The sequence below is a fragment of the Galleria mellonella genome, unplaced genomic scaffold (genome assembly GCF_026898425.1).
Source record: "Galleria mellonella isolate WM207_F2 unplaced genomic scaffold, CSIRO_AGI_GalMel_v1 utg172, whole genome shotgun sequence".
In the NCBI taxonomy this organism is placed as follows: Eukaryota; Metazoa; Arthropoda; class Insecta; order Lepidoptera; family Pyralidae; genus Galleria; species Galleria mellonella.
The window spans coordinates 1,183,715-1,205,818 of NW_026442015.1; the positions used below are offsets into that span (position 1 = coordinate 1,183,715).

At 37.6% G+C, this 22,104-nt stretch overlaps 2 protein-coding genes across 2 annotated transcripts; one reads left to right on the forward strand and one right to left on the reverse strand.

Moving 5' to 3' along the window:
- The first annotated feature begins 638 nt into the window (after positions 1–638).
- On the forward strand, positions 639–12,865 carry LOC113514324 (protein Skeletor, isoforms B/C). The gene is made up of 13 exons (XM_026898383.3): positions 639–820; positions 901–974; positions 1,556–1,704; positions 2,837–3,079; positions 3,589–3,696; positions 4,841–5,023; positions 6,767–6,860; positions 7,542–7,688; positions 8,299–8,434; positions 9,098–9,272; positions 9,704–9,914; positions 10,461–10,812; positions 11,381–12,865. Exons 1-13 carry the CDS (start codon positions 766–768, stop codon positions 11,521–11,523), a joined length of 2,070 nt encoding a protein of 689 aa, XP_026754184.2. The 5' UTR covers positions 639–765; the 3' UTR covers positions 11,524–12,865.
- A 574-nt stretch (positions 12,866–13,439) lies between these two features.
- Positions 13,440–22,009, reverse strand: LOC113514276 (protein fem-1 homolog A). Its single transcript, XM_026898316.3, has 8 exons — positions 21,469–22,009; positions 19,062–19,506; positions 18,485–18,993; positions 18,279–18,379; positions 18,018–18,152; positions 16,322–16,593; positions 15,669–15,794; positions 13,440–15,097 (listed from the first exon to the last, which is right to left on the reverse strand). Exons 1-8 carry the CDS (start codon positions 21,630–21,632, stop codon positions 14,870–14,872), a joined length of 1,980 nt encoding a protein of 659 aa, XP_026754117.2. The 5' UTR covers positions 21,633–22,009; the 3' UTR covers positions 13,440–14,869.
- Positions 22,010–22,104: the final 95 nt, after the last annotated feature.

A 22,104-nucleotide genomic window follows, 5' to 3' on the forward strand; every position in this document is an offset into this window, starting at 1 on the left:
ACAATTTCATAATAAATGTTAATATAAAAATATAATTATTTCGTCTCGCAAAACAAAAAACCGACATTGTAATAAACTGTGTTGACTGGTTGTAACTGTATGCTATGTTATATGACTAAGATTTCAATTTTAGATTCCAATATAGCTAATATTCTTAATAAACACAAACTAGATTTATAAAGAAATTATTTAATATAGTTAATAACTAAAAACGTGACAGTTTTATAAAATAAATAATTATTTTTAATGATAATTAATATAATTATTCATTATTAATTTTATTAATTTATAAAACCTATATGCACAAAAACTTGCATCGATGACATTTGACAGCTAAGTAACTAATGTTGCTATTATTCAAAAGTTCTAAAAATAGTAGGTCCTATTCCGTCTATGAGTAACCGTGAAGTGAAGTTTTCCAAATTCGTTAGTAAATCATTATATTTGATTTTTTTTTTAAAAAGAATAGTAACCAAATTTCAGTACTGAATAACTTAAAATTTTACTAATGGCAACTGGATGAAATAAAAGTGAAAGGAACTGTTGTCTTATTGGCTACTTAGAACTCTTCAAAAAACATTACTACCCAATCAGCGACACGACCTTGATATATTGAGCAATCGCTATAGGTCCAAGTGACACATTGTCAAAAAACCGGAAACAAGTTAGTCAAGCAAATTTTACTTATACTTCTTCGAAAAGTTAAAATGTAATTGTTAACTTTCACATAAAAACTTTATTCATTGTTAAGTGTAAGTTATAGAAATGACACGAGAAATGTTAAAATTATGTTTAGTTTTAGTTATAATCATCGCACAAAGTGAGTATAGCTTACATACTTTTGAATTATTCTGACAACTTTCTCTACCAGTAAGGGTCGTTCACTTTGTTGCGTTGCAGGTCAGTCACAGGAAGACGAGGATGGCCCATACCTAGGCAAATACATTGGTAAACTAAACACGTATCACCATCAGGTAAAGATACATTCATAAGATCAATCTTATAATAATAGAAATATGAAAGTTTTCATACAAGGATACATGTTTGTATATTTGTTATTCACTCTCCCTTTGACAATTGTTACAACTATTGTTTTATAAAATATATTTGCATTTAAACGTTAATAGGTTTAATAGTATCTGCAACAAATATAACATTTAATGTACTAAAATGTTTACAATTTGAAAATAATAAAAAAAAAAAATCTCATTACCAAGGCTATTCATTACCCATATTATAAAACTACAATTATTTATCTGAATAATTACTTCCATATAATAACTTTGCTTAACTTTTTGACTGCTCGGATTTGTAGCTACTGCTGTTTGTACAATGTTTCACTCAAATCAATAACTATGATACTTTATTTTTAATACTTCTGATTATGATAAATATTGTAAACTTTCTTTATATATTCTATCTTTATTTAATGGCAATAATATGACAGCTGGCTAAACTCAGAAAAAAAATATGTAAATACAAAGAGAGAAGAGAAGTCAAAGTTCAATTTTTGTGTAGACTTCAACACACTTTTATTATTTTATATTTAATTCAGGTTTCAGGTGATGTATATGCAGTGGATGATTGGACAATTCTATTAGTAAAATTCAATTATGATGGTACTGGAGAAGACACATTTTTCCGAGCTGGTGACTCGGGCCGACCTGGCCCACAAGGTTTTATTATCCCGGACGAACATGGCAAGTGAGTACAAATTAATTAAAATATGTATTTACACAAGAAATCCTAAGTAAATGTGCACAACATTTGTAAAGTTTTAATTAATGTTTAATATTATTTATAATATTGTTTTTGCACCATATATCTCCTTTGGGGTTCTGAAGGTTGACTGGAAGAAATCCCTTGAAATAATAAGTCTACCTGCATGCATTTTTGTTATAATTTAATATCTATATTATAAGATAATTATAATAAATATAAAAGCTTTCAACACCAGAAAATAAGACCTCATAACACCTCAAAATTAAGTAAATTTTTTTTAAATCTCACTTACTTAAAGTTCTAGTCAAGTCATAAAACATGTTGTCAAAATTTCCTTTATATAATCTGTGTACTTGCAGAATATATATTTTTATAAAAAAGATTAGAACTTGTTTGACTTCCTGAGTATCAAAAAATGACATTTAAAATTTATGATTGCTGTTTGTCAAACTTAAAAGCATGGAAAAAGGAGGTTTACCTCCTTTTTCCAGGCTTTTAAGTTTCAAACCAAATTTCTTTATATTTATATAAAGAAATTTGATTTCAAAACACAAATGTCCCTTGTCTATACATCTTTAAAATTCATGTTACAATAAAAAAGCAATAGAACTGTGTATTGCTACTGCTGATACTTTCAATCTAAATAATTTCCATGATTGCAGTAATAATTGCTTAATTATTTAACAGTGGCTTGTTTACCCTATTACAATTATGAATCCCGATAGTCTAAGCTATTCTACTTCTATATTATTTGTAGGCTTTCATACCTCAATAACCAGAACCCTTATAATATTATTTTGTTGTCTATTTGTAAAGATCCTTTTTCTTCTGAATAGCTAAGGGTCTCAAGTTCTAATTTTTACTACTGCATCTGAAATATTCAAAATTCTAAATCAATATTTTTATAAATAGCTGTAACTGTAACTGCCAAGAATAAATTCACACCACACTTGTTTTTCAAAATCCTGAAATTTGGCATAAAATATAACCTTATAATGACTTCATAGGAGATTTTAAAATCGGGTTTTTTATGGTAGATTGGATACATTCCATTTTGTTCATCCATCCGCATTTGTAATCTGCATTAATAAAAGGAGTAACTGTATCCTAATAGAACAAACATTCTGGAGCGCTACCATGATGCAGAGCTTCGGCTGTCCTTGCCGGAGGGCAAGCGACTATCGCGCATTAAGTGGTTCGCAGTATACGACATCGCCAGTCAAAATGCGTTTGGGGATGTCTACGTGCCTGATGACTTCGAACCACCAGCGCCGCGCTCGCTAGGTGCGCTAGCCGCTTCTGGCTCGCCTGCCGTCTCTAGCCAACCGGTGCAGGTGCTCGATTCCGTCACTATCCTGTGAGTATTGTTTTTTCTGACGTCCCTGATCATTAATTGTCCTCGTACAACCAACTGAAGAGAGACCCAACTTTGAAACGGTCTGATGTTTTGGTGGCGACCTTGGGCTTCATCGTTAGGCATTGCCCAAATACAAATGCTCTACTAATGACAATAATCTTTCAAAACTTAATAACGCATGACTTACATATAAATAAGTATTCATTTAAAATATTATCAAAAAATAATGGTAAACTTCTCGTCATAAAATAAAAATATGTATAACTAGATTTTTACTGCGACTTTATCTGCGTGACTAAGATGTATTAATAGAACCAAGATAAAAACCGTTCTTGTCCATCTAAAACACTATGTGTATACGAAATTTCTTGACGATTAGTAGAATTTTTAAGGTACCAAGTGGTAACAAACAAACACCCTTTAACATAATATTAGAAAATATAACAATGAGCAATCGATATGTGAACGTATTTTGTTCATCAAATTTATCATTAGTTATGCCATTGCAGTATCCCTGAACTTCGGTACGACGGGAGCGGTGAAGAGGTTTACTTCTGGACGGGCAACGGAGCACAACCATCCGCCCACGGACAGATAATACCTGATGAGTATGGATAGTAAGTGTCAATTAGAAACATCTTTAAAACTGACGTCCAAGGAAAATAACTTCTAACCAGCTACGACCCCATGTTGTGCCCTTGGAAAGCTTTTTTGATAAGTATCATTTATTACTATTGTAATATTTTACTAAACATATATGTTATTGAATACATTTATCTATGTTTACGCAAATTCAGAAATGAGAATATGTGCCTATGGGTACTATTGTCACCAAGCACAGGTCTAAACTAAAATAATGATATTTATGATTACTTTTAATCGCTGCTTGTGAATTTAGCTATGTTCCTGCAATACAACTCTTTTCACACAATTATTCGAGACAGTCTTTAAAATAGTTTTGGAGTTGACACTCAACTGTGGTCCAGTCTCAAGATCGGATTCCAGCATAAATCTGAATTTTCAATTCATATTTGATTGTTTAAAAAATTATTGTTACATGTTTTTAATTAACGATTGGGACTTAACGCTACGCTACTACAGGTAAATAATGCATATATACCTGATTTTTATTATCGTGGACTGCCAGAAGAAGATGCCGTTCACTTCAGTTCTGCATTGTCTATGACATGGTGAAACTCATATAGAAACATGCGCAATAAAAATCAAACAAATAGGTAAATAGTTTACCTGAATTAAAATCGCGTCGCCTTAAGTCCGATCATAAATTTAAAATTTGTGTAAACAACGCGAACGTTTAAAATTAACTAAATGAATGAGATCCTAACAGTGTTCCTTCATTAGTAGTGTGAAGGTGATACTAAGACCTCGAAACAACTTCTTTAAAATTAAAAAGAAGGTGGCATAAGAGAACGATGCCTTACGAAAGTATTACACTTGACTGCAGTCCAAAGACCCAAGATTGAATCCCAATATGAATCTGATTTTTATATTAATTTTGAACTACTGGAAAAATTATTGTCATTTGCTTTTTTTTTTTATACAACTTAGAATGAAAACTTTTTGTCATATTGGACTAACAGAGTATACTGTTTCCAGGTGCCATTCCTGAGGACTGAATATGTATCATATTCAAATGACAAATAAAGGAAACGTGTTGAATACTCATTCATTACGTATTTGACCATCCATCCTTACCAATATAATACAATAGACTTATAGATACCTTGTAAATTTTATCAGCTTGGAGCCGCTGCGAGTATACCGCGGTGAGGACGTGCGTTTACGGTTGCCTGGTGATCTAACGGTATCGCGTATCGACTGGCTCGCACTGTGGGACAAACCAAATCGCCGCGCGCTTGCTTCTGTGCTTATACCGCGAGCGCTCAACGTACCGCCAGCACCTGTGCGGCTACTGGAGTACAAGTATGTATATATTTTTAACAATTTAGAATAACAAACAAGTTGATGGCCTCTCACATAGAAAATTACAACTGTCGAATACAGATCTGAATATCATCGTGAAGCGCACAAAATACAGGCGACATTTAGGCAAAAAACACTGAAAAATGCTAAAGAATCTGAACGAAACAGGTCTGTTTGAATTGAAGCATTTAGCGTTCTATTGTTTCTGCCTACCCCAATTGGAAACAGGCATACGAATATGTATATATATTCATATAGCTTACATGGTACCCCTTCATACATCACCATTCATGAGGACTAGGATGTTATGCCTCCGCACCTTTGTATTGTACGAGGTCTGTCCGGAAAGTTCGTATAAAAGTGTTCTGGAATGCGAGAAAGAGGAGTGGGGAGGCCAGGTAAGCGCAGGACCCCTTCCTTATAACAATGCTTCAACCGCCGTGCGGTGCGAACTGGCTTGTCACGCCATCTGTGAAGTTACCTCTTAACGAAACCCCGTCGGCATGGAGCCCGCTTCCGTTGAAGAGCAGCGCGTCGTAATCAAGTTTCTCTCGAAACTCGGCAAGAATGGCCGTGAAATTTTTGCCGATCTCAGAACAGTTTATGGGGATGATGCTGTGAAGGAACCAACCGTTGGCTAAAAAGATTCAGAGAGGGCCGAGACAATGTTGATTGTTTTTTTCGATGTTCGGGGGATTGTCCATCAAGAATTCGTCCCTCCAGGCCAGACAGTTGATGGAAAATTCTACGTCGATGTGCTCAGACGCCTCAAAGCTCGTGTGGCACGAGTTCGTCCAGAATTGGCGCGAGAGGGGCGTTGGATTCTTCACCACGACAATGCCCCTGCCCACACCTCTCTTGTTGTCCGTGAGTTTTTGAGTAAAAATTCCATTACGGTGACCGAACACCCCCCCCTATTCGCAGGATTTGGCCCCGTGTGACTTCTTCTTGTTCCCAAAAACCAAATTGGTACTTCGGGGGCGGCATTTGGGGGACATAAATGAGATAAAAAAAGCTACGACGGGGCAGCTGAGAAACCTACAACCAGAGGACTTTCAAGGAGCCTTCTCACAGTGGAAACGGCGTTGGCACAAGTGCATTATGTCACAGGGGGAGACTTTGAAGGGGATAAAATTGATTTACCTGAATAATTGTAAAATAAAATTTTTAAAAAACTTTTATACGTACTTTGACAAACCTCGTAATCCTATGGTTTTTATGCATCCATGCATGGGTTAACCAAACTAAGATGTTTTAAATAAAAATACTGCTGAATCATTTGACCTTTTCGTGACTACCTCCAGAGCACAGAGATGAGGCTGATAAAGTTTTGCATAAATGACTTTGATTCTCGGTTGAATCAATTTAGAAACAACAAACTTTTCTAAATTGACTCAGATCTAGATATTCTTTATCTGAGCACAGATTCCTAATCTGAGGTCCAGAAAAATGTACCTGTATGTGCCACTTATTTATTTAATAAAAAATTCTTAGCTTAGACTGGAATTACTCTAGACTAACTGCAGCCATTCACTCCCAGCAACATATTTAAGTTCATCCATCTAATAGGGTCACCTGCACTGCGTTTCCTTGTATGGGGTTGACATGCCATCCATGTATACAGACATCGTGCAATTACAATTTTATTATATTAGTAAGATATCACTTTAGATCTGCGGTTGTCCTTATTACCCTTTTAGATAATGAACACTAATTTTAATTTAATATTTGCGACCTTTACAGATCGACACTGCCTAATTGCAAACAACTGCACCGAGATTACCAGGTATCCTGGGAAGTGTTCGGCAACCAGATTACGATAGAGCTCGCTGCTCAGGTATAATATATTATGATAATTATTATGACCTTTACTAAAAGTTAAAAAGAGAATTTATTAGTTGTTTAATCAGCTTTCAATAGAAAAAAAATCTCAGTATGTTGCAATTATATTACAAAATTTCTTCGCCAATTATCAACTTATTCTCTTACAGTTATAAACGGTAGCATTTCATATTGATCATATTTTTCTTTACGCAACAAAAAACTGCTTGTTACGTAGCAAAATCTATATGTAGACATGCGATGCAAGTATTTACAATGTGCGTTCAGAATTAAGTCGCGTTTTGTTTCATTAATATTTCACAAAATTTCAATCAATTATTTATTTTGAGATTTCAATCTGTGGTTCTTGGGAAGAATAATTCAGTTTTGTGAATCACTAGATTTCAGTATATCCATTAAGTTTGAGCATATATTATTATTATGTAAGCCGTTCACTGTCCACTGCTGAACATAGACCTCCCTTATAAGGAAGGATTTTGCCAGTCGTTGTCATGCTTGGCAGACAGGATGGCAACCGCAGTAGCCATCCATTGCCAATCCCTCGACCATTGACTTCTCTTAGTCGCCTCTTACGACACCCACCAGAATGAAAGGGGTGCCCCATTCTATGCCGGGGACCATATTGACCATGTATATGATAGTTAGTTAAATTAATCTGACCCATAACACCCTACAGATAGAGGACGACGATTACATGGCGTTCGGGATCTCAGGCAACGCGACGCGGTCAGCGATGCTGGGCGCGGATGTGGCGGTCGCGCAGTATTCACGCACGTTACAGTCCGGGGTCGTAGTCGACTATAACATCACCGCCGTCGCGCCCGTACGTATTTTTTAATGGATTGGTTTTTTTTCCTAGGGAATACCGTTTCCCTAAATATTGAGAGCCCGTTACACTTCGCTAAATGGGAACACCTGCGCTATCGGTAAACGCTGACAGGACACCAGTGAATGTTGATTAGTGAGGATGAAGACAGGTTAGTAGATGGGCCACCATTATGATTAATCTACTAAGGATTAACCGCGATGGTTTCCATGAAGTGCCATAATGACGTCAATGTGACAAACTTTTTTTATGGAATATATCAGATTTTTTTTATACAACTTAGAATAGCAAACAAGCTGACGGCCCACCTGATGAAAGTGATAACCGGCGCCTATAGACATGAGCAGTACCATGGACATAACAGAGTATACTGTTTCGCCCATGACACCCCCCATGCGTTGCCATTCCTGAGGACTCAGGTGTTATTCCTCTGTACCCAGTAAATTCACGCCATATCCAACCCTTCAAACCGAAACACAGCCATGCAAACACAGCTGCTTCACGGTTGAAACACGAATGGGACAGAGGCACCCAAGCAATCGACTTTTGTACAGTCTTCCTCTGGTATTATGGATATGGTAGTATACGGTGTGTTGCCGGGTGGCAGTGCGTACAGGTGCTGGGTGCTTGGCGCGGCGTATGCCGGGACACGCTGCTGGCGGCGCTCGACTCCAACCAGGTGTTCAGCGCCGTCCGCGCCGACTCGCTTACTCGCGTCACCTACCGCCGCACGCTCAAACCCGGTAAGTAAACATCACCACCACTGACACCACCTAACTAACATTTATAAAATAGTCCTAAAAATTTTTGTTACTCACACATCTCTTTTTATATTTTCGTGACACATAGGATATTTTATATATCTGATTCATGCAGGTGCAGCTACGGGAAATAGCTAGTATTTATTATTGTTAGTATCACATTCGAGTATTCTAACACTTCCTTAAAGTTTACTAGGAAAAAATGCTTTTAGCGTTAAATAAATAAATAAAATATATAGATATAAAGATAATCTACTCAGAAATGTGATAGTAATGTTGGATGAAAATTGTAAAAAATGCAGGGTATATACCAATAGAATAAAAAATATTTATTGGCCACGAAACCGTTTCACAAGAAGTACATAACCATAATTACAAAAGAGAAAAAAAAGTACTAAAGGGTCTTTATTACAGCATTAAGCCATCTATAGCTTGGATACATTATAAAGAATAACCTATGTATAAAAATATAGTGACCTGTATATATAAATATATATACAACAAACAGATAATATGTGGAAGTCAATATTCATTAAATAAATAAAAAATATTCAAACTAAGCAGTATAAACTACATTTCCTTTACCTGACCTTCACCACAGAATAAGCAAGAGAAAATAAATTATTGGTTGCTATTTATTTTCAGAGGACAGCACTGACCTAGAATGGGTGACGAGTGGGCCCGCGTACGTAGTATGGGCTGTGGGCGCACTAGACGAGGCCCGTGAGCCTTCCTTCCATCGTCTGTACCCGCGCGGAGATGTCGTCCTGCGACTAATACCGGCCCCCGCTCCCGCCTATGACTGCGTGCCCTTCACTGTGTGAGTACCATGACGTATTTAGAATGTTTTTATCGAAAGATGGAGAATAGAGAAGGAAGCAACAAAAATGGTTTGCTTAATTATCAATGTCCCGCCCATATTTTCTGCCGTGAAGCAGATGTATTTGCACGACAATGTGTATAAGTGGTATAAGACACAGGCTGTATGCTTGTTTACTTTTGTATTATTAAAAAAAAAATATATAGTCAGTTTGTTTTTTATAAAATAATAAAATGGCCTGACCATCGTAAACCGGTTTTCACTGGCGTAGAGTCAGTGAAGAATAAATTGATAAATAAGGATGAAGTCTTTTGTGACAATTTCATTAAAATTTAACCACAATAGTTTCCAAGGAAAACTACATAGTCATTATATTACCTACTAGCAATATGACCATTAGCCTTAATTACTAACAGTCCCTATACCAACAGTGGAACGACGGAAGGCGCGGCAGCGTGGGAAGTGGCGGAACTGTTCGATCCTGCGCTACGCGTATTCCACTTCCGCCTCGGTCCTAGCGGCGGCCGACGAGGTGTATCAGGGAGGCCGGGCAGACGTGCCGCGCCGCCGCTCGCCTGGTACGTCAACGGACAGCTCGCGCCTGATTTGCAGTTGCGTCGTGGCCTTCAATACACTTTCAAGGTACATGGAGTGTAATCCTAATAATATTATAAATGTGGAAGTTTGTAAAGATGTTTGTTACTTAGTCATTCTTAAACGGCTGAACGAATTTAACTAGAATTTGGTACACAAGTAGATTATATACTATCTAGAATATTTTATAAACTGATGCACTCTGGCGGTCACAATAAATATCTAATAATTTGATAAAGTCAATACCTCAGTTGTGACAAATGAATTCAAACATATATTATTTACAATATTTGTACTTAAACAGCAAATACAAAAAATACATTGAGACCAAACCGTGAATAAACCTTATATCGCGTAAAATTTTGCGTGACGTATAAAATTGAATAGATACTAACTTTATGAAGTAATTAAGATTCCCAAAAAACAATGGGTACAATCATGATAAAATTCATATACATAATACTTCTATTGTAAATATTATCAACATGGATTCAAATACAGCGTAGGTATCGTGTGACATACACACAAAAAATACAAGCAAAATGAAAAATATAAATGTCTATCACATTTATATATGACGGTGTTGCATACCAGGTGTACGGCGGCAATGACCCGCACTCTGCCGATGAGTACCACCCGCTGATAGTGACAGCGGAAGCCACGGGCGGACTTGAGCGATTATCAGCAGCGGCTCAACGGGCTACGCGAGTGTTAGCCGGCGTGCATTACCCTCGCCGCGGTAGATTAGCGCCCGCGGCTGCCGGCGGATTATGTATTGGCCGTCGCCCAGTCACCGCGGACGCGAGACGCGACGACGACTACGCGACTTTCCGCTCATTCAATCGCTCCCTACTCTGGGAGTGCGCAGGCACACCTGCCGACCTGTCAATCACACCCAATTCGTCGTGGCCGGACCTCGTCTACTACAACTCTTTCACGCACGCAGGTCGGTATATCTATTTATTTAAAAAAAAATAGATAATTTGTGTAGCAAGTTAAGTACATAACGTTTCTTTTTTCTGGTCCAATACACAAATATTTTACTACTTTTATTACTATTTACTTATTTTTATTACGTTAAGCTAATTATTACTCAATATAAAAAAAATGTTGCAAGTCAGAATAAAATAATAAACATGGTCATGATTTTAATCACAAATGGCGTGGTCAGAAGCATTTGGTGAAATAGCACTAGATAATAGATCATATTTCACCTATCATCATATTTATTTATTTACACTTTATTGCGCCAAGTAAAAAGAGAAATAACAAATACAGTAAATATTAATGAGAAGTGATACAAAAGGCGGCCTTATCGCTAAGCAATCCCTTCCAGACAACCTTTGGGTAGAGTCTTTTTTTTTTTGTCATCTTTCGCCGAATTTTAAATTATTTGAAAATATTCTGTGACTTTGTGACTTGTCTTTTTTTCCCTGAAATTCAAACTTACTCCCTGATAGTAAACTATTAAAATATTATTATTTAGTACCTACCTACTTTATGATTTATTGCAGGTATGGGTGGGCGGATCTTCATAGTGGACCGTCATCGCCGCAACATCGGTCGACGCAACAACGCCCCCCTCCCGACAACCGTCTCGCCCGCCGTTTTTATCACCCTGCTAACAACACTCACGCTTCTGCTGTGGCGACCATAGTCAAAAGCTAATGCTCATAATAATGCTCAATTCAAAGGAAAGCATGAATCTCATTGCAGATACCTATCCGGGGTGAAATCTATAAAATTTATTTAAAAATATATCTGTATATCAAGACAGAAACTAAGTATTGTGACTGAAAGATAAATCCATATCACAAAATAAAGTGATATAAAATGTGTTAAAAGAGCAATATTATATTCTGACTCAAATATTAATAATTTTTCCCTTAGCGATAAAAACTGTATGCGATATTTGCTTAATAATTAGTCACGCTGCTTCATTGTACATAATACATTGTATACATATACTTCACAGGTACAAATACCTAATAGACAATGAGAACAGTATCAACAGATGAACGAATTTATTTTTATAAACTTGGATACTTAGGTTTAATTAAAATGTACATACTATAGGAATATATTTTTTATAATGTATAAAAGTGGATTTGGACTAAGTCAAATAATTTATTAGTCTCTACTTTTCCTACTTCTGACTTGCACTATTCCATTTATTTGCGTTTTTAATTGAAACTTCCAAAAATTGTCTCTGCGCAGTTTGGAAACCAAATACTAATAAATTACATACACGCAACTATAGCCTACTTTAAGAAATGACCTTTTAAATAATAAAAGAATATTTTTAATCTGACTAATGGTTCCAGAGATCAGCGCGTCCAAAATATAAATATGGTTTGCCTTACTATGGCGCTCACTATTTTAATAACCCCGTGATGGATTTAATACAAACTTTTTAAAAATCGAAACTAATTCCGGTCATGTGACTATAAACTTGTCTATGTTTGTAGTAATGCTTTAATTTGGGGGTAGCTCAAATTAATCAATAAAATTATTCTTAATAAACCTTACCCGTGATCTAAATAAATAAGACTAAATCCACTTTAAAACTCGTACTCAAAAAATGATGTTTCTTTTAAAAAATAAGTATTCTTGTAAATATTCTTTTAAACTAAGCACTAATATTAAACTCGTAGATAATATACTCTTATTTGGAGTTCAAACAATTATAGAAAAGGCTAGTGTGTATGATATTGGTGCTAATTTATATTAAAAACATACTATAATTATATAAATTTTAGTATAATAAAATATATATTACTTGTAATAAATTATTTTTTATTTTCTCTGCTAACTTTCCTGGAAAAATAGTAACTAATACCCAGTCAAGTGTGAGTTTATTCACAAACGGAGATAAGGTTTCCATATTTAAAATAATCTATGAGAACGCTAATAAAGTCAGGTCTATTAGCCTGTCGTGACGAATATCAGAGGGAGACTTTGTACAAAAGTCAATTGCTTGGGTACCTCTGTCCCATTCGTATTTCAACCGTGAAGCAGTTGTGTTTACATGGCTGTTTCGGTTTGAAGGGTGGGATATGGCGTGAATTTACTGGGTACAGAAGAACAACACCCGAGTCCTCAGGAATGGCAATGCATGGGGGGTATCATGGGCGAAACAGTATACTCTGTTATGTCCATGGTATTGCTCATGTCTATAGGCGACGGTTACCACTTTACATCAGGTGGGCTGTCAGCTTGTTTGCCATTTTAAGTTGTATAAAAAAAAAACAAAAAGAATTAAATTACAAAGGTCTTTAGGGGGATGAAGGTCAGCCTAACGGTATATTTGTAGCATTAGAGCAGATAGTTCCCATTGCTGATAATGTAAATACAAATAAAAGGAAACCGAATAACTAATAAGGTGGTTATGACTGTAATTTGTGTGTAACAGTCGGAATGACAATTAATTTGTTATTTTTTATCAAAACCCTAAAATCTTCGGTATCTAATTTGATATTCAAACAGCACATTTCGAACTACCAGCGTTATAGAGAGATATGATGAACATTCTACGTTTTCTAATATCTTGTTTATAAAAATAAAAGTGAGCAATAATTCAGATCGTTTATTTTTATTACCAATTTAAGATTGTCGAAAATTACAAAGATTATAATTTACTAGAGATTATTATACAACTCCACAACATGATTGGATTTATTGTTTATATAATTGAAACTATGTTTTATATTTATACATAATTTTTAAATATAATGAGCTACGTTTATTGTTTTACAATTGTTCAACATTCCAAAAACTTATCACAATTTAATATTTTTACTAAGTACATCTAACTAACGTTTTATATTGTCCATACCTACAGTAAAGGATACTTGGAACCAACATTAGATGTTGTTTGTTTTTTTTTTTAATTAGACCTTAGACCTAATATGGCAACATAGAATTCTCAATACAAAGAAATTTGATGTTTAGATGCCCGATTTATTCTAGTACATGCTCAAAACCCTTGTACATGTACACACACGAAACGACAGGCAGTTTGCGATGCGAGAAAGTACCGACTTTGAAAAGGGGCCGTGGAGAATTTACGGTACTCGCGGGAACTCTGCGTCCCAAAAAGGGCGCCATAGAAACAGGCATCATTAGTAAAGTCACTATTGAATTATCATGTTCAACATTACTATTTTAAATAGCAGGGCCGATGACCTTTTTCATCGACGAGGGGCGAGGAAGGTGACAGTGAAAAATTAGCCCTAAAGCGGTATTTGCCCGGCTGGTTAAAACAATAGAATAGTGGTCAGATACAACAGTTTGATAAAAAGCTTGCCCATTGGTAAATGTGACTTACATTCAATTTTGCAACTCTATCAATCTATGTTGACCTTAACAACAATAAGACGCTAGAGCCCGTGAGTATAAGTGACGAGAGAAAATAACAAAACAGAACCAGTTCCAAAGGCGGTACTCAAGAAAATGCTTTAAGCATAGTTCGTATTGCTTTAATGATAGACAGAGGCGAGTATTATAGTAAAAAAATAATCTACTATAATTTTATTTAACTTTTGACGTACCTACTCGCCATTCGGCTAAATCGCTAAAACAGTCTCTATATAATAGCAAATAGGGGAATTTTATTCTTAGATATTCCATATAGATTAAATTCCCTACTACTCTTGCTGGGGACTTACCACGAATTCGTATATTATAAATTTAAGATGATTACACTCTAGAACATACAAGCAAATACTACGTTATTTAGAGTCGGCACTGGCCTTGTATTGACATTTTTTTTTAATTATACAACCATCTAGAGATATCAACACAATAAAATTAATATTTTTTAAAGTTACACAAATATTTGTAATATGTAAATGAGTAGAGTCCAAAGTATCGATAGATAATATCACAAAAATCTGCTTTATACCGTAAAATTTTTAAAGTAAACAAAGTGGTTGCATAGATATCGTGCTTGTTCGGAGTGACGCGGGCGTAGTGTCGTGTGCGGGATATACCGCAGGGTACGCTCAGGGACGGTGAAGGTCGAGGAAGTGGTGCAGGGTGAGGGGCAGGGCGGCGGGCGGCAGCGGCACATTGGCGGCAAGCAGGGCGCGCGCGGCTAAACAGGCGAGCGACACGTAGCGTAGCACGCGGACCCGCGAGCCGCGATTCAGAGCCACCAGCTCAGCGGGTGAATCGCCGAACTTGTTCGGCTGGTCCAGGTGCGCGCCGCCGCGTAGTAGCACCTCCACCAGCTGCCGGATACACGCCATATAATCATTATCCTTTGTTTCATCAAAATACAAATCATAAAAGACATGTTTTAGGAATTTATTTATATAATATATATAATATTTTTAATATATATTTCTTTTTTCTTTTGTAACACATAGGCAAACGAGCATGCGGCTCAACTAATGATAAGTGACTACCGCCGCCCATGATAACTCGCAATGCCAGAGGCATTGTAGGTGTGTTACCAAACATTCTTGGCACAAACTTGAGAAATAGGATATTTTTTATCCCTATTAGAAAAAGTTTATCTGGTAAATGTCGATAGAGAGAAAACCGTTTGCCGATTCAACTCGTGAATTCATATTTTTTGAAAATTAATAGACAATGCAAATATTGTCGAACATTATTTTTAAAAATATTGAGTAAATAGGAAAATCCTATTTTAATACAAATTATTGGGTAATTAAAAAAATCTCGAAGTGAGCGAGATGTGAACCTGAAATCAACAACCGCATGGCACCTATGAGGAGACGCATAACAGTATGAGATTTATAACATTCTTCTTTATAGTAACGATTTCGTGTAAAGTACCTCGGTGGAGAAATTATAAGGTATAGCAGCTACGTGCAACGGAGTTGACCGCGCCTCGTTACGCGTCCGGACGTCCGCACCACAGCTAAGCAGCAGCGACACAACCTCTACACTCGGGAACATAGGCTGCGGACATGTATATAACGCTTTTAATTATATATTTCTCGAAATTAATAATTTGTATTAATATGTTCTGCACCAAACTATATAGTTTTTTGACAAATGAAGCACTCCTAAATTACTAAAATTAAATAGAACATACAGATTAGATACATTCACCAAAGGGAGACTGTACAAAAGTCGTTTCTAGGTTACCTCTGTCCCATTCGTGTTTCAGCCGTGAAACAGTTGTGTTTGCATGGCTGTTTCGGTTTAAAGTATGAGATATGGCGTGAATTTAGAGGGTACAGAGGAATAACACCTGAATCCTCCGGAATCCCAACGCATGGCGAAACAGTATACTCTATTATGTCCATGGTACTGCTCATGTCTATAGGCAACGGCCTATAGACATGAGCAGTACCTACCACTTTTCATCAAGTGGACTGTCAGCTTGTTTGCCATTCTAAGTTGTATAAAAAAAGTCTGGTGTCAAGTACAAATGATAAGGTATAATAAATAAACGTGTAAAGGCCGTAATGTTGAACACCAACCGGCACAGAGAGCTCGTCCGCGAAGTAAGTGGAGCGGATGACATTGAGCCGCGACACGCAGAGGTGCAGCAGCGTGTCGCCGGTGTGCGCGCTCCGCACGTCGGCCCGCACGAGCCCCGCGACCGCGGCCCGCAGCGCCGCCTGCTGTTCCGGCGAGCCGTCCGCTGTGCTCAGCAGCAGCGCCACCAGGTGCGTGGCGCAGCGCAACGCTCGGTCGAACGACTCCGCCTGCTTCTTGTACACCGGCCGCACAGACAGCGCCGCGCGGCACCCTGCCCACCGATCACATTAATAATGATACATATACAGCGTGAAATTTAACTGGTTGATTATCCGCAGCGAAAAGATTTGATCTCGATGGTACAATCGATTCGTAAACCCTTTTTTTTTTTTTTTTTTTTCCTAAAAGTCAAATAATGGCAGATTTATAATTTTTAAAAATGAAACTCGAAATCGACAAGAAACATTAGTAATCTCTATGAATGAAACTAAAAATAAAAATGAAACTTCGCGGCGCGCGGGCGCCGCTTAGCTGACGAAGTTTTTGTTGTCTATCGACCACTGACAGAAAACCATTTTAGCCGACGCATCGTTTCCGTGAAGGGCATAAACTTTTCTAAAATGATAAGGATGCAGTCCCAGAAGTTGCACCATGGCAACATATTCTAAATTGGTGTAGTTGTAGTGTCGATCCATTTTGCGTGCACGTTAATTACGCGATGCGCGTACGGCACTTCCGGGTTCGCGGGACAACTGACAGGGTGGGGTGGGCGAGCGAATGTCGGGTGGAGCGGGTGAGCGAATGTCGGGCAGGGCGGGCGGCGCAGAGGGTACGCGTGACCCGAACACTACACGAGCACGACACGACCCGACACGACGGTCGACATGCGGTCAAAAGGTACCTACGTCGTACGCGTTAGAGCTTATTTTGCTTTATCAATTTGATTTCACACGACACAACATCGGTACTTTGTGTTTATGAATGAAATACGCGCATAGTAATACGTTACGTCTAATGAGTTACTAATTGTTTCTCACGCTTTCGAGTTGGAGAATTATTTTTTTGATTATTCGAAAAAAAAAACATGTTATTTTTAAAACTTTACTTTTGGAATCGATAGTACTACTGAGACCAAACCTTTTCGCTGCGGATAATCAACCAGTTAAATTTCATGTTGTATGTAATTAGGTAGATAACCTGTTTACCGGTGATGGTTTACATTAAGGCTAACACCGTATTTAGCGGGGGGAAAGGATTGTTAGTAATGGGGAGGTTAGTCTCATTGCTATTAATATACCTTATCAGGTCGACCTCCACACGATTTCCCCTGAAAACTATCATGCCTAATTTATCGTTAAATTCGTCACGATGGGCTAACTGACCTACCTTTTTACCTTCACCAATCATACCTCACTGGTGCCCCGTCAGTATATACCGATAGTGCAGGCGGGGTTACCATTCCATTATCATCCATAAAAAAAACACACACACACACCGTATTTAGCGTATCTTCAGTCGCATGAATACCCCTGAACACCAGCAGATAAGCGATCGTTTGCCGAGTTCCGTTGACACAGCGCGCAGTGTAGCCGACCTCAAATTGTATGATGTATTAGCGTTCCGTCGTGGATAATCAGCTTCCAAAGACAGACTAAATATGACACTATCTTAAGAGAAAACGATAAAAATACATACGCGGCAGATCTTGTGCGACGAGACGGAAGACACGCATTACGTCGCGGTGGCGAGGCAGGTCGCGACCACGCTCCAGACGGCCGGCGCGCGCGTCCAGCATCAGCCGCGTCAGCGCGCACGCCGTGTGGCACGTGTCTGTCACACCACACCACATATAGTTAAACATCTTATACAATAACAGTACATTTAGTGACATCAAACATCTAAATGTAGGTCTAGAGTCTAGAGCATCTTTCAATTTATCAAAAACAAAAAGCTCACCAGCATATAAAAGTGAATCTTTCTCGATGCGTATTTGAAGCGCCCAACTCCAGAGGTCGATGCAACGCTGGTAACGGAACGCGTCACCATACGAAGCGCCCCTGTACATATGGATTGATTTATTCAAGACCACACAGCTTATTCACCCTCCCCACGGAAATCTTGTGGGTCGCAAGGGAGAAGTCAGGAAGAAAATAAAGACTCACCGATACATGAGGCGTAGCACGGTGTCTTTGTGATCTGGCCCGAGAACACGGGCGGCCACCAGTAGCGCCTGTGTTCTCAGCGCATCCATGTCAGTAGCGGCAACTTCCAGTTCATCCATGGTGCGCCACTCGCGCGCGCCCCCTAACGCGGGGTGCGGAGGCCACTGTGGCCGTTTCTCGATGTAGGTTCCACACGAATGGCGGATAGTGGTAGCGCGGCGCCACGCGGCCAACGCAGCACTTACGTCATTAAACTCGTCCAGCTGTGTGGCTCCTAGCAGCTCGTAAGCGTCTGCTAGCCGGTCGGGTGGATACGGCACGCGAGAGCCCAGCAGGGTCACGATTTGGGCGGCGCCCTTGAGGCAAGCGGTGCGAAGAGCGTCATCGCCTGCCCGAGACGCCAGCCTCGGGTCAGCGCCGTGGTCGAGCAGCAGCCGCGCTGTCTCGACACGATGTTCCTGAATCGCGTAGTGCAGCGCCGTCTTCAACTGCATATCCTGCGCGTCCACCTGCGATGAGGGCGCTTCTGTAGAGCGGCTCTCGCGTGAAACGAAGGACACGCCGCGGGGCTACTCACCTCAGCACCGTGTTCGAGCAGGTAAGTGCAGAGGCGCACCGACTGCACAGAGTTGATTAGGCACGTCCCACCGTTGTGGTTGGGTCGATGGATATCGGCGCCGCGCTGCACAAGGAAACGCACCACATCCAAGTGCGTCATAAAACAAGCGGAGCGCACCGGCGTGGAGCCGCTGTCGGAGCCCGCATTAACATCAGCTCCAGCATCAGCCAACACTCGGAGCACCTCTAGCCGGCCCGCGACAGCGGCGCACCAGAGCGGCGTCACAGTGTGTACGGAGCGGTCATCAGGCACCTCGTACACTCCACGCTGCTCCAACTCGGCAGCACATACATGCACCAAGTACTCCACCAACTCTACGTTGCCACGCTTACACGCGACAAACAGCGGTGCGCATCCATCGCGGGTTCGTCTCACAACCGCGCGACGCTCCTCTGGACACATCCTAACATACAAAACATGTAAATGCATGAGGAAACAAAAGCAACTTTAATGACTATATTATCTGTATGTCTATCTCTAAAGGTATATCAAACTTGAATTTGCAAACCTCTCCTTATAATTTAAATCAACTGATTGGTAATTGAAACTTTACATACATAATTCTTACTATTACTACTATTATTACATTATTCTACATAATTCTTCTGATTATCTTGAATTCTGTAAATAACACCACTTTCTCCCTCTCGAAAAGTGCAGAAATATCGCTGATATTGCATATCTGATGAAGATAGCTTCTGCTGAGGTTGATTGCCCTGAACTACTACAAAAATTAAAACTAAATGTAACAATTAAGTCTAGAAGGCATAATTCTACTCTATTTATCCCACTTGTGTCATCGAATTATATACAAAATTCATTCCTTTGGCGAGCTAGCAACAACTTTAATACTATTTCTAAAAGTCTTAATATAGATCTATTTTCGAAAAATATAATATCAGTGAGAGACCAACTGAGTAGGCAATTTTTTTATTCATAGTCAATTTGAATAACTATTGTATGGATAAGTAGGCCATATTTTAATCAAATATTTGCAATTTTTACTTTGTATTTTATTCATCATTTTTTTTTTTTTGTTTTTGTTCCTCTTGTTTGTTTTTTTTTTTTTGTTAAGTCCTATTTTTGTTGCTTTGTGTAAAGCACCTTGTATCTATATTGTTGCTACTTATGAAAATCTATTAGTGACTTATTTTGTGATCCTAAACTGTATCTTTTGCTCTAGTGTAGCCCTGGATTACCTATGAATAAATAAATAAATAAAATAATGATGTAAGGGTCTGTTTCTGCACCTTTTCCAAATAAACTGTTTAATAGGTACAGTAGAAGCATACAAATTTTTACAAACAACTGATTTGTAAAAGAGCATAGACTATGTTCATAGGCAAGCATAAATGTCACCATAGTTATAGTGACATTTATGCCTGCCAGGGGTCTATGATCTCTCTTCAAGATCTCATATAGTACTGAGTAATTTCACATAAAATATTATTATAAAAACAATTGCCTGTCAATGAAATTTGTTTAATTAAATAATAATGACCTTAACATCAAAGAATTTTTAAAACTAATTTGGTAAAGAGCTAAAATATTAGAACTACAAATCTGCAAGAATGATTAAGTGAAATTACAGGATATGGAAGCACATTTTAGTTGTCAAAAATAATAGTGCATGAAGGGTACCATCAACAGTGTATTATGCAATTTCTGTAGTGCTGTTCTTGTCTATTGTCAATGGTTATCACATTCAATCAGATGGGCTATCAGCTTGTTTACTACTGTAAGTATAATAAATAAATGAAAAATCATATTACAATACAATTGGTATAACTCAACTAAAAGTATACTAAAGTTATAAAATTACCAATAAAAATGTATCTCAACAATAATCCTAAAAGTATTTTTATTTAATCATAAACATAATAAAAAATTGTTTTTTGTATGTAAAATAATCATATACTTTATTATTTATAAAATTTGGATTCATGAATTTTTCATTTTGTTAATAAATACAATAAGATCAAAATATGTCAGTGGGTAGTTGAAAACCCAACTATACTTACTGATATTATAAAAGAAAAAGTGAGTTTGTTTGTTACCTTATAACACCTTAATGGCTTAACCAATCACTATGAAATTTGGTATACACATATGGGATAGAAAAGAATAGGCTACTTTTTATCCCAGTCAGTAAAAATATCCCAGTCACAGGTTAAACTTAGTATGTGTTAACTAAGAATACATCCCATGCTATGTATTTTTATAAATTTTAATATTTGTATACAAGCTGTACAATACCATATAAACTTGGATGAAAGTAATCCTATTGTTAATCCAAAATATCATCTTTAATATAGAAAATTTCAATGAAATTGGTTTACTCACTGAAAAATAATAAAAATCCTACCTTTCAAGAGAGGTCCTCAGGCGAGCGGAAAGTCGCGCGCCGGGTGCACTGTGCTTGCATTCCCTCATCAATTCGTTGAATACTGCATCATGATGCTTTGTGTTTTCATTTAGTAATTTAATATTTGCAGTGCTCGCCGCGCTTGCATTACAATCCTCCCACATATTGCTCACCCGTGCCTTTAGCTTGCTGCTAACGAATATACTCAGTGACGGGTGTCACACAGATTTCACTGGCAATTCAATTTACAAATTCACTGATATTCTCAAGATTCAATCAAAATAGCTCAAAGCATATAAATCACTATATAATACTAGCTGGCCACATAAACTCTTCATCTTTCATGAACAATACATAAAATAATAATTTCAGTTTAAATGCAAAATAAAAACAAATAATGGATATAAAATACAAGAATGCGCAATATCAACAAACAGGACTTATTTATAAAAAAGATTGACCCATCGTAATCAAACAAATACTTGTAATAAAATTGTACTAAAGGAAACAAAGAAATCACAATTGTATTTAGTATTTTCTTAAAAATTACAAATTTTTAATAGGTACGTAGGTACCTACTTAATAGGTAAGATGTATAATAAACTGACATTTGTTTGACATTGACACTAAACCATC

Excerpts from the sequence above, each read along its gene's own strand:
- LOC113514276 (XM_026898316.3), bottom strand. The coding sequence starts at position 21,632 with ATGTGGGAGGATTGTAATGCAAGCGCGGCGAGCACTGCAAATATTAAA. Across the intron at positions 19,507-21,468 it reads CTGAGGACCTCTCTTGAAAG|GATGTGTCCAGAGGAGCGTC; the intron begins GTAGGATTTTTA and ends TTTGTATGTTAG. Across the intron at positions 18,153-18,278 it reads AGATTCACTTTTATATGCTG|ACACGTGCCACACGGCGTGC; the intron begins GTGAGCTTTTTG and ends GTGGTGTGACAG.
- LOC113514324 (XM_026898383.3), top strand. The coding sequence starts at position 766 with ATGACACGAGAAATGTTAAAATTATGTTTAGTTTTAGTTATAATCATC. Across the intron at positions 3,697-4,840 it reads ATACCTGATGAGTATGGATA|CTTGGAGCCGCTGCGAGTAT; the intron begins GTAAGTGTCAAT and ends AAATTTTATCAG. Across the intron at positions 10,813-11,380 it reads CAACTCTTTCACGCACGCAG|GTATGGGTGGGCGGATCTTC; the intron begins GTCGGTATATCT and ends GATTTATTGCAG.